At 37.3% G+C, this 13580-nt stretch overlaps 1 protein-coding gene across 4 annotated transcripts in view; it reads right to left on the reverse strand.

Annotated features, from left to right (window-relative positions):
- The window catches only part of LOC138934579 (serine/threonine-protein phosphatase 4 regulatory subunit 1), a 127198-nt gene that overhangs the window by 93141 nt on the left and 20477 nt on the right, over positions 1-13580 (reverse strand). For 2 of the 4 annotated variants that reach the window (XM_070298497.1, XM_070298496.1), the window contains exons 1-2: positions 11497-11559; positions 8832-9015 (exon numbers count right to left, since the gene is read on the reverse strand). In XM_070298497.1, coding sequence (XP_070154598.1) covers positions 8832-9015; positions 11497-11554 — 242 coding nt within the window. In that variant the 5' untranslated portion in view covers positions 11555-11559. Of the gene's footprint in view, positions 1-8831; positions 9016-11496; positions 11560-13580 lie in introns of those variants that run through there. The other 2 variants (XM_070298498.1, XM_070298499.1) reach the window with 1 other exon arrangement.

The raw sequence follows: 13580 nt of genomic DNA on the forward strand, positions 1-13580 counted from the left end.
GTGAAACGACGAAAAGGACGACGAAGGGGAGCGTGATTATCCCCCCTCGCGCTGCTCTGGGATTAGACTCGTCGATCGCGCCAGACACGACAGCTGGAGTGGATTTTTGAAATTCCAGGTGGTGCCTATTTCCTACGATCTCTCGCCGAAATTACAGAACAATATCGATCTTCGCCCCGTCGTGCTCTCGTTATCGATTCCAATCTTGTGTTGCACGTTAACGATACGTTCGAGAAAAATTTCCGCTTTATATTCTGGCATCAATTAAACCTTCTCGTATCTACGCCCATTATGTTTGTTCCGTCACATGTATTCTAAATGATCATGCTTTAATCGCGTGCGTGCGTTTATTCATACCGACTTTCTCCTTAAAATATGTATTTGTATGTTCATGAAAAACAATAATAAATGTTTCCAATTCATTTAATCGAATCTATTCACGCAGAATCGCTTTAATAATTAATCAATGTCCTAATCTCACACAGCTGGCCGCTGTGACAAATCTAAAATCTGTAGAAACGCAAAACGTCTTACAAATTTACATAACATTACGAATTAAACATTAAAATTTAAATGGGGAGGAAATAAAAACGCACGACGGCACGAGGCTATGGTTCACGCGCGCGTTTGCGAGGGGCGCGGTGTGTAAATTCGCATCTCGAAGCTAGTGTTCCAAAGGAGTCGTTGATCGCTGCAACTTTTTTCCTCTCTCTCTCTCTCTTTTCGTTGCTTTTCCCGTACGTTCACATTCGGCCGAAGGGCGCCCCAGAAGCGGCGAGACCCAGAGGGTGCATCGGAATCGTAGAGGTCCGAGGGTAACAAACGCGAGTAAAATGGATAAAGGCTACACCTGGCCTCCGGATGGTCGACGGCGGCACGCGCTACTCCTCCTCTCCCCCCCCCCCCTCTCTCTCTTTCCCTCTCTCACTCTCTTTTTCGTCACTCTTCTCTCTCTCCCCATGGATAAGTCTCGTTTCTACCCGAGTGTACACACCTGCCCCTCACCGACACGCATGTACGTTGTTACGGACGTGCGCGCGGCGAGGGTCGTAAACGCACACGGATTACTCCCGGCGATGCCGGTGGTGCGGAGGATGTGGAGAGAGAGAGACAGGCAGCCACTGCCGTAACCGGAGCATCAAGCACCCCAAGCTCTTCGTTTCGGGGACAAGAATGATCACCGCGACAGATGACCAATACTCACTTATCAATATTAGAAGTGCTATTGACACTTTACGAATAATGATAAAATTTTTGTAAAGAATATAATTTTTTTTTTTTTAATTTTAGGAATTGCTTATAGATAATTTGATCTCTTTATAGATTAATTCGCAATAAAGACTTTTTTCTTCGTAATTGTTGAAATGACTTTTACAAGATTTTTCAAAATGATTTCAAAAAAGACGAAATTATTTTTAATATTTATTCGTAATTCATTTTTACAATCACATTTTAAAAAATGGAGAGAGGGAGAGAGAGAAAGTATCTCTATCGTTTAATATCCTCTATAACAAAAATATATAATCGGTTTTGTTTTAAAATGACCGGATCAGAAATATTTTCGAATAAATATCGCGCAAATCAAAATAGTTGTCGATACGCTGTAACAAATTGAATAGGCACATGGAAGCTGCGATGAAGTTATTCGAACGTATTGACTGCCGATAATAACTTTAGCTTTATCTATCGGACTATATTAATCTTTCGCTGCAGTCTTTTAAAAAATTAAAGAGAAAAAATATATCATTCATTCGACAGCTTTAGTGAAATTTCTGACTCGGGACACATCGACTTTGTTCAAAGCGTAAAAAGTCGTATTAATATCTCGTAAAGTCGAATTACATTTAATACGTTCAAAACGTGTGATACGATAAATAAATAAAAAAAAAAAAAAAATTTCATTTTATTCGTGCAAGGATATAATATTCGTGTTTTAATCAATTAATTATTACCCGCTGATATGTAGATAATTTCCTTGTACATTATAAAGTTCGAATGTTTTAATCGACATTTGAAAAAACACCCGGCCCTGCCGGGACCAGAGGAGACAAACGGGACAGACACAAAGCGAGAAGTTGCACGAGAGAGCAAAGACCTAAAAGCCGGCTGCTGCCGGTGACGCGACTGTTTTCGTAGCTGTTTCCGTTGGCGCTACCCTCGCCGCAGCTTCCTCCTCGTTAACCTCGTCGATTCCTTAATCTCTCCCCCCCCCCCTTCCCTCCTTGACGCATCACATGGAAGAAATAGCCGCGCACATTTTTCTCAAGATTCTCTTCTCCGAATATATTTTACAACATGATTCTGAGCACACGTAAATCTTATCAATGATCGCTTTTAAATTAAATGTAATTTAAATCGTGTAATTTTATTTTTGCACATAACAGGTTCATTTGTAAGTAAAACAACGTGTATTCGTTTACTTTTGTCAAGTGTAACCTGAATAAAACGATTAAGGGTTTTACGCATACGCGCAAAATTTCCACGGAGGAACGAAGTCCCAGCAATGAGCGATTAAGCGATAATCGACGAGAACGCGTTATTAAAAGTTTACCAGCTTGTATTTCCTACGTTATCGTGACACCGTTAATGAGGCAAGGGCCCCTTAATGACCATTTTCCGTGGCAGATGTAAGGGCAATAATATCGTCATATTAAAGAACGCTGCTCGTTTCGCGACAGTCTTGAGTAGTTATTAACGTACGACGGTATTAGGCCTCTGAATGAAGATATAGAGATGCGGGAAGAAAAAGAACGCGGCTAGAAGATGAAAGGGAACGATCAGAAAGTAGAAAGAACGAGACCAGCAGATGGTGGAAGGACGAAGACCTCGATCAGCTTCGATCGATCTTATGATTTTTTTCGAGATCCTCTCAATAAAAAATAATTATATTGTAGATCCCTGACATTTCGTACTCTTCTTCGTCCGCATTTTCTTCAATTTTTCCAATCAATCGCGTGAAAAGGAGCTTCGAAAGGAGCGTTCGCTCTCCTTCTTCTACCTGCGATTTCTGAAAAGGCAATCCTTCGTAACGTTTTCCATTGTACGGGCGCGACATGCGATATAGACGAACAACTATTTTTCACGCATCACGGCCCATTCTAAAAACGCGTCATTTGCGCATACAACATATTGACATAGTGTGCAACGTTTATCGTGCTAGAGAATTCGCAGCGGCCAATGTGCTCCGTTTCGTTGCTTTACGTCGCGCAATATCATGCAATCTCGTGGTGCTATTAAAGGTGACGTTACCGAGTCGTATAATCTTTCCACTATCTCTACCCTTACAAACGACTTAAAATCTTATCGCAAGAGCATAAAATCGCCGATCATGCCAAAGAATTAATATATTATCGATAATTGTGGATCCATCCCATGTAAACGTCATAATTATGGCAGATGCTTATTTTTGCTAATTGAAGCACCGGACACCGATGCTCTAAACGATAAAATTGCACGAATAACAGTAATTCCTTGGAACTCTGTAAACAACGAGCGCTTGTTACATCATTTCTCGTCTCTTTCTCGAAATCAACTGCACTATTCCCGTAATGGATTCATGCGACAATGTAATATTATAAATAAATAAATAAATAAACAAATGTGTGTATGACGTTCTGTAATGGATAATCGTCGATTTCTCGTCAGGTAGCCCATTTTTTGCAAATGAAAAGCGGAAGCGAGCAACAATCAACGGCGAGCGTAGAAAAAGTAAAATCGGCGGGGAGGGGGGGGGGGGGGTGACGATCGGAAAATCGTGCCATCTGGCCGAAAGCTGTGTTCACACCGAACAATGTCCGTATTATCTGTTCTACGCAGCGACAATAGAAGGCACGACATGGCAAATATTCGACGACCAGTCGGAATCGATCCAGTGTCATCGTCGAACCAAATTTCGATGCTTCTGGTTCACATCGCTAACAGCGCGAAATCGAGTTCATGGCGTGCACGTTAGAGAGTTATAATCTGCGATAAAGGACTGTGTCGTGTGTCGCGTATACACTGACGACGATTTACAAAAAAAATTAGAATATCGTCGCCCGCGCGCAACGATGAATAGTCTAGCGATATTTCTTAATATTAGCACAGTTTTATAACGCGATCTTTCCTTCTCTTTTTTATGAAGAAAAAAAAAAAAATTACTCGAGCATAATACTTCGTAAATTGTATGAGAGAGGGATTAATAGATATGCGTAAAAAGTTAAATAAATAAAAAGCCCTGAGCGTCGATTTTAAATTTACATAAGTGACTTTTACGTAACTTACGGATTCATAGGGGATGAGAGGGCTCTAAAGCTCTCTGGCAAGCTATTGAATTTCAACAACCGAAGAGCGAAAATAAGTTTCGCTTCATCTCTCTAAAGTGTCATTAAAATAAAATTGTGTAAATGATAAAAAAACGTTTAAAAAATTAGTATATATTATATAAAATATATAGTATATAGTATATACTATATAAAAATCGTAACATATTTTTTTATTCTTTTACCCTTTTTATCTTTAAACTTTTGATTATATACATAAATTGAAATAAACGTGAAAAATATTATTTTGCATTAGATATTTCTCGGAGAATTATTAATATAAAAACGATCAAAAGTTGAAAAATCTCTAATTTATTAATTGTCTCTTCTAGTTGTTCCAATGGAAAAGACAATTCCTAAACTTTTCTATCGTGCCACCTAGACAAACAACAATCCTGATGTAGGAAAGGAACAGATGTTGTAATAAATATAGCGAAAAAAGCACAGATACGATGGAAAGGGAGTGGGAGCGTACAACAGGAAGTCAGGAATCTATCGAAATACTAGAAGTCGTTAAAGTATCTCGCGCCCACACGCTTCGGTCCACTTTCGGCGACGAGTCGCGTCGTCCTCATCGCTATCGTTGTCGTCGTCGTCTAGACTCCTTGCAGACATGACCTAAGGCCCGGATTAATTTTAGCAGTATTTTGTTTCGTCTGCCGGTCGATGTCGTGCACACCGACACGGCGTACCATCCGGACAAACCCGTCGTGCCGGCCCCGACGTCCCTCTCTAACTCGTTCGGTATTCCGAAATATTTCCCATGCACGCATGACGTGCGTTTCACGGAACTGCGTAGCGACGCCGAAAGTGTTAGCCGATAATAATGGCGCCTCCACTCGCCCGTCGCCAATCCTCATTTCTCGGAACACGGGGTTTGCCAGGTCGTCCCGATATTGCAAATTAGTTAGGCCGAACGAATGGCGTAACGCGTTAACAACGTATATGAGAACAAAGGATCTTGTGCGTTCCACGATAAATTTAGCTTAGTTCGGAACGCCGAATTTTACTCGTGTCATCTGACGTATATAATCGAGGTAAACACAGAGTTAAAGTCAAACGGTCGCGTCAAGCGACGCGAATAAAGATCAAAGTGTCAGGAGGATGTGCTCTCGCGCGCTCAACGTGCTTTTAGAATAAAGAGATATTGCTATGGGGTTTAAGGAGGAACTGGACGATTCAGCTACGTCAAAAGTTAATAAATCTCATACATTTCGAGATTCGTGAATTTGATATTGCGCAAAAACCACACTTTTGCCGTATCAAAACATAAAATTAATAATTAATTTATAAGCTTAAGATTTTTGCCCTGTAGAATTATAATATACTGTAATCTTCAGATCGTAAATATCATCTTATATATCAAACTAACTTTTTTTATAGTTAGACCAACATCACAATTTTAACCGTACGACAAAAAAAATCATGAAAATAAAATTTTAACTCGGCAGAGTCAATCTTTAACTCAATTAATTATTAATCTTATATTTTAAAAAGCTAAAAATGATTTATGTACGAAACGTCAAATTCAGGAATCTTGAAATGTATTAGATTTATTAACTTTTAATATAGCTGATTTGCCCAGTTTTTTTTTATTTTTATTATTATTTTTTTTTTTTATTGGCTTGCCATTAATTCTTAATATATATATATATGATAAAAACAAATTTAATATATAATTTAACAACTTGTATTTCACGGTAAAGAAGTATATATGCAACCGCATTCCTCCTTCGTCGTGAACACGTGAGAACATTCGGTTTCCACGTTCTCCCGGGCTCATTTACACCGGAAGAAACTACACTGTTACACGTGGAATCCCGTAAGCGCGTAATTCGCGCACGTTGTTCCTAACCGTGGGTAATCGGAAACCATCCGGGAACGTGTGAGTGGTTACGAAACACGCTTTTAATTACACGCTGCAGAATACTAGCGCAACCGACGACACGCAACTACAATCCACGAGAAATATCTTGTTTCTGCCGACTTGAAGATAAGTTTAGTTTGATCGATTTATATCGAATATTATCGAGGGGCTATAAATATATTTTAATTATGTCAAAATAAAAAGAAATTTATAACAAAAATATATCGCGTACATATAATATATTCAAATATATGAATCTTTTAATTTATTAGATTCGTATTAAAAATCGTTAAATTCGTTAAATTCTTTTTGTGAATGTTATAAAAGGATTATAAACTTCGAGGACAACGCGCCAACTACCTGGACATCTCTCTGAATATCTTACGCATCCTTTCGCGGAAGACTCGATTATGTTCGATCGCGTATGCTAATGTTTCCAGTACGGCATCTCGTGCATCGGCTACAATTTGGGGGAAAAAAAAAAAGCAACGGCAGTTTTAACGACGACTGGGGCGGCACGCTATTTCCGCTTTTTGCCTAGGTCCACTTAACCGCAAGGCGAATCGAAAATCCTTCTACCGTAAAAAAGATTTATATTTTTCCTGCAGTTACGCGTAATAATTCCTGGAATTTTTAATAAGGGCACCGAGATTTTTATCGCAATAATTCAGCCAGTAAAATACTTGAAGATTTAAGATGAAACACACTGAACACATTATTCACTCGGAATATTACTCTTTTATAACGAAAATATTCATACGTTATATATTTTTCATATTTCGTGTCAAATGTGCAATACACATAGCTATTTCTTCATCGATTATTTTTAAGAAAATCTTGTAAAAATGTTATAAAAATTTACATATGTCATTTATGAAACTATTTAAAAATAAAATTAAACTAATTAAAAAAATATGAAAAATGTGTATATATGTTCATAATTTCCATGCCTCTCGAAAATAATTTATTGGCTTTTTATCTGTCTTGGCACCTATAGCCTTCTTTACATTAACTCCTCAATATTACGATAACGGTGACCTCGTATATTTGCGAGAGTACAGAAGCGTATGCTTGTTTCAAAGTTCGCTCATCCGAGACGCGTCCGAATGTCCCGAACGAAGACAAATGAAGAAAACGAAAGAGCGAGAAAAGGAGAGAGAGAGAGAGAGACAGATAGGGGAAGGGACGTTACAAAGGATACCGCAGAGAGAAGGAAGGGAGACAGGGGATGAGAGGGTGCGGACAGTCGCGCGCGTATAAGAGAGAGGGAGAGAGCGAGAGAGAGAGGTCGGATGACGTTGACCTCAAACGAGGCGCCCGGCAGTTGAAACGGCGCAGGAAGGGAGGACGCGACGCCGCGCGCCGCGACGCTGACGCACCGCGTATATTTGGCCGGTCCCCGCACTCGCAACGTCCGAATCGTATACGCGTGAATAGCACCGGCTTCCTCTCTTCTTTTTCTTCCTCTCGGTAATAGGTAGGCAGAGATAGGTAATACCGTTTCGAGAGCGAGTTCTGTCTGCGACGCGATACGAGCCGTCTGGCGGCGGAAGAGTACGGAACTGAAAATAGGCATTTCGGAAAATTTGGGGAAAGTACGGCGTTCCTAAACGAGAGAGAGAGAGAGAGAGAGAGAGAGAGAGAGAGAGAGAGAGTTCGTTAAACTCTCTTGGCGGCGGAAACTTGGAAAAGGGCGAAACGATTCTCTCGAGCATGCATTACGCACGATTTCGTTAGAATCTCCTTTATACGAATGCGTCGAGATGTGCGTTTTTTTTTTTTTTTTCGGTGAATCTCGTTCACCAGGAAATGAACTTTGACTCGTTAGAAAAATTTTGGGATATTTTTCAGACAAAATATTACGCTTCAACTAATTTCTATTTAAATAATGATTTTTTGAGATTTGTTTTAGGAAAAACAAATTATTTAAGAAATTATTTTTTATACATGGATACTACTCGAAAGTTTTACTTATAAATCTGACCTAATAATTTAATAATTGTAGTTTAATAAATGTGAGACTAATATCTATTATTTTTTAATCACATAATATATAATCACTATTACATATTATATTTTCTAATCTGTAACTAATCAGTGTGTGATTAATGTAATAATAAAATACATTAACAACGATAATAATCTATTTATTTATATATTATGGAATTATTCTGTATGTTTTTCTTCAGCATTTTGCTTCATATAGTCGAATATATAAAAACATACTGTAAATATTTCCAGCCCTAAAAGAAACTACTAGATCAGCACATCGAATGAATTATTTAATATACGTAATTGAGAGAGATAGAGTAGGTAAAAGCGCAAAATAATGACGGGCAAAGCGAAAGGTAGAAATGCTGATATTGCATAGCGATTCTCTCGATCTTCTTGCGCTATGCGTTTAAAAGATTAATCGGCAGCCATCTCTCGCACGATGTACGATGTAATCGTACTTATATCCATGCGAATATCACGATCGCTCAGAGGAAGCTCCGTGTCTGCGTGTATATGTCTGTCTTATATGCTCAGTTATACGGCCAATACTTGTATTTTTCCGTATATAATGTGAGGGGGATTTGCCAAAGCGAGAGGGATGAAGTAGATACGACATAGATGGCGGACCTTTTAATAAACGGGCGATAACAAGAATACGAATTACTCACCGGTTGAAGCTAGTTTCCGAGGTGGCGTGTTGCTGCAGCCGGCTGATCTGAAAGAGCTGCTCGTCTCCTCCGCCCTCGTCACCTCCGCCCCCGCCCCCGCCCCCGACACAGTCCCAAACTTCGCTGGATTCGTCGGATCTCTCATTACTGTCACTGATCTCCTCGTCGTCCTCTGCTTCCATTCCTGCACATTCGATAAATCCAGAATTAGTAATAACATATCGCGGAAAATATCTTATCGCGAATAGAGATGGTAATTATTGTGCTACAATGTACTATATTAAATTTTTTAATAAGGACTAAACACCTTACTTGTAAATACCTGAGAATATTTTTTATAATATGTCACCAGATTAAATCTGTTAGATTTATCATCGAATTAAGATTAGTTAGCTTGACGAGCATGTATTCAAAAATAAAAACCGTACACCCACAGAAAAGATTTCCGAATTTAATGCTATTACTCTTCAATCTATCATAAAATAGGATCGATATAGCGACAATCATATTTATTATTGAAAAAGGAATATTTTAATCTTAAATGGAAAATTCTTAAATCTAGAATAAAATGCTCTTGGTGCTATCCCGTTAATTTTCTCACAAAGATGAAGATGGAAATTTGTAGCGATCTAACATCGAGTTATTCTAAATGCAAGAATATATAAGCTTAGATTTGTATATGTTACTCTTGTCTCAAGATAGTAAGACAATCTTATTTAATTCGAGAGAGAAGAAAAGGAATTATTGATTTAATTTTAAAATTGTTTTATTTTTATACCGCGTAAGGTTGTGATACGATTAAATGTGTCGAGAATATTTTTTGTCTCGTTATGAGAAATCCTTTCTGAGAGTGTAACTAGAATCTTAATGAGCTCAGATTCTTATGCTGCGTAAATATGCGAAAATAATTTCCACGCTTATCCTAAGTTGAATTGGAAATTATAATTTTCATTTTTCAAAAAATAAAAATAAATAATAAATATAAATAGTATTTATTATACTTAACAATAAGTATAAATTTCCTCGAGATAATTTCCCGGGATGAAAAAAATCTGTCGGAAGAACGATCAGCTTGTAAGAAATCGTTCGCATTGATCTCGAGAGAATGACCGAATCGATCGTAGACAGATCGTGTGCGCGTCTTCCGCCCGTAATTCGATTTCTTTTTGTCCTACGGAAGAACGGGGGTGGCGAATGTAACAAGTACGATGGCAGCGACAGGTGGTGCGATAGGAAACGATTCAAAGGAAAAGATATCACGGACATCTCCGAGACTTTGAACGAGCTCGTCCCTACTTACATTAGATCTCCTCGCTTTTCCTCGATATGCTCCATCTCGCCTGTTCTACGATCTTCCCGTTCGATTTTCCTCGTCGCTTTTTACACGCCCACTTAGTACGGATTTCTATCAATCTTTTCTTTTTTTTTTAAATATTTATCTAGAGAAGCACGAAAGGCAATGAACCAAAGGTAAACAATTATTGTTTTAGCACATGATTATTAATATCCGGTATTTCTTTAAAAATCATAGTCTTTTTGACAAATAAATTTGCTAAGTTTTAAAGTTAAATTTAATTTTCATTATTTTCAAATTTTCTACTTATGTTTTATATATCTTGTGTGTGTGAAATTATATAATAATAAGAATGAAAAAAAAGAGATGCATTGTAATCATACTTTTATTACTTCTAATGAAATACTTGTCAATCATACGAGAATTAATTTCGATAAATTCACTCTGATATTATAGATAAAAAAAAATAGAGTATTGTATTCTAATGAAACGATTGTCACAAAGGCTATATTTGTAATATTAAAAGAAATTCGCTAAAGTACAGGTTTTAAATTTAAGATGATTATGGCAGACCAAATGTTCTTTAAATGAATAATAATCACATGATTTACCTCAATTTTATTTACAATGTGTTTCATCGCAATATGAATTACTGTCACGGCAATTGAAGCAACCTCTTCCTTTTTTACAATATATTTAACATACACGCAAATCGTCTCGCTGTGAATCGTCGGCGTAAGATCGAAAAAGAATACAACCGAAAAGAAACCGAACTCAGTATAAAAAAAGGACAACGTAAGGAGGATGAATGTATCAATTTCTCCATTTGAAAATTTTGTCCCTTCGATTATAAGCTTTTTTTTTATGGCAAGGTTCGATCGAATGGAGGGAGGAAATTCTACTAGTCTTTCAATCTACAATAAATATTCACTCTCTTCGAAACTGTCTTTTTCGTATCGTCTTTTGGTATATTAATTTATTATCATTGTCAAGTGGAAAATAAAACTTGGTTAAAAAAATTCATTTAAATTACATTCAACGCCTCATATGCGTCCATATATATTTTTTTTATATCACGATACGAGATAGAAAATGTTTCTTCATTCTTATTTTTCCTTTTGCAATATTAACTTTATCCACGGCTTATTCCGTCAAATTCCATCAAACAATCATTTACTTCTGTCAATAATTATGTGTAAGTAAACTGGCAAGGAAGTGCTTATTCATAATTAAACGATTAGAAAATATAAAAGAAACGTTACGTAATTCTTAAAAGTAATTTCGAATATATATATATATATATATATATATATTCATACGTCAATTAGAGAATGTAATTTTTGTAATAATTAGCAGCGGTTAAAGTATTACCGTAAACAGTCCCAAGGAGTCCCCAAACTTTATTCTTGTACTGCTTATGTTCTTCCATGTCAAGAGATCGATGAAAACTGACAACTGAGTGTACACGGTATCATAATAAGTACATAAAGTGTCATGTAAACAATTTCTCATATATAAACATCTTATACGGCCAATAGATACAATAACAAATATCAACAACACACATAGTCAATATGCTATATTTATCATTTTTAAAATTATTTGTCTGTATTAATCGAGCGAGATCTATCTATATTTTGTCTTTTTACATTTGTTATATTTATATTTGACACGCGTAATAAATGTTTAATATTTATATAAAATGTACTTTAATATTATTTTATTATATTATAAAGTATAGATCATTAATTTTTAAAAGTGTTACAAGAAAAATTAAATTTTTTAATGAATATATCAATTACATTTTTCGCGATATTTTACATGCTGCATATTTTTCTGCTACAAAATAATATTCATTTCCGATTAGAAAACTTATTTTGGCATGTTAAGAATCGATTCATAGATTGCTTCTTATTATTTGCATTTTTATGAATTTTTTGTAAATTTTTCGGTGCAAATTAATTCCTTTAAATATTACTTTATAAATATATAAAACACAGAAAAATGCATTTTTATATAAGTAAATTTAATGGATTTGGATAATAGTTTATAGGATTAAAACAATGATTCTTAACACAATAACGCGCGTCTTCATTTATACAAAATACTACATACATTGAGTATATAAGATACACGAATCCAAGAAATTGTCATTTTCCCATAAAACCGTGTATAGTCAATGCGTAGGAAACCGAAGCCACCACCTTATGCGCTATCGCGCTTTCTCTCTATCCGTCTCTGTCTCTCTAGATTTCCCTCTCTCCTGCGACCTTCGGAAAGTTCTCTCCCCTTTGCTCCATTCGTATTAGGCGCCACGATTGGGCGCCAAATGACGGCGACCACGACTATGGGGGTTGCCGGCTACCAGAGGGATGAAGATCGCGGCACGCGAAGGGTGAGGAAATGGGAAATTGGGGGATAGAGCAGGAGAATGAAAGAGAGAAAGTATGAGGGGGAATGAGAGAGAATTATAGGGAAAAGGGGGATTAACGAAAGGGAACGAGAAAGACGGGGAATGTGTGGAGAGAGCAGAGGGGCGTGGCAAGATGAATGATCGCAAGACGCGGGAGTATTGATCTCGGGAACTGTACTCTCTCTCGGCGGAGTCTCTATCTTTCTCTCTCTCTCTCTCTCTTTCTCCTCGACTCCTCTCTTCTTCGTATATACAGTATATCTCCCCTCGCCTACCGCGGTCTCCTCTCTTTCGCCCTTGCTTCGTCCGTTCTATCTCGAGTTCTCTCTCCCGAGGCTTCGCACCCCTGTACCGGGGGTTGGGTGCCACGGCGGTTGGGTTCAGGGTCATGCGTGCACCCATCTTTCTCTATCTCTCTCACTCTCTCGCTCGCTTCCCTATCTCTATCTCTTTCCGTCCGTCCGTCCGTTCGTCCGTCCTTCCTTCCTTCCTTCCTTCCTCCGGCGAGGGAGAGGTCGTCCCCGTCTGGATCGAAGCCGAAGAACCTGAGGAAGACCCTTCTCTCGCCTCGATATATCCAGACTGCCTACCGGCGACCAGTTCCATGGCCATCCAGGCCTACGACATCTTAGTTTCGTACATCTTAGTTTAGTAGCGTCTTTCGCTAAACCTTCTTACATCCGCAAAATAGTGGCTTCCGCAAATATCAGAAATCCCGAGAGAAATTATTATAAGAGAGCCTCAAGAATCGTTAATATAGTTTTATATTACAGTTATTCATGTTCATATTACATAAATCTAATAATATAGATTATATCACGATAAATCAGGATAATTTAGTTCGTTATTAATTCAGATAATTAATTATTATAAAGTTTTAAGTTAATTCGTTGTATTAAAAAAAAAAAAAAAAAAAAAAAAATGACAAATGTAATTTGGTTTAATTATCGAGAAAAAAAATGTACTCATAAAATCTAAAAAAGAATGCTTAACAATATTGTGTTCGCATTACCGTAGAAATACTGTTATTATGATTACAATA

Source organism: Polyergus mexicanus, unplaced genomic scaffold, assembly GCF_030449975.1.
Source record: "Polyergus mexicanus isolate NDT 795.1 unplaced genomic scaffold, iyPolMexi1.0 SCAF_7, whole genome shotgun sequence".
NCBI lineage: Eukaryota > Metazoa > Arthropoda > Insecta > Hymenoptera > Formicidae > Polyergus > Polyergus mexicanus.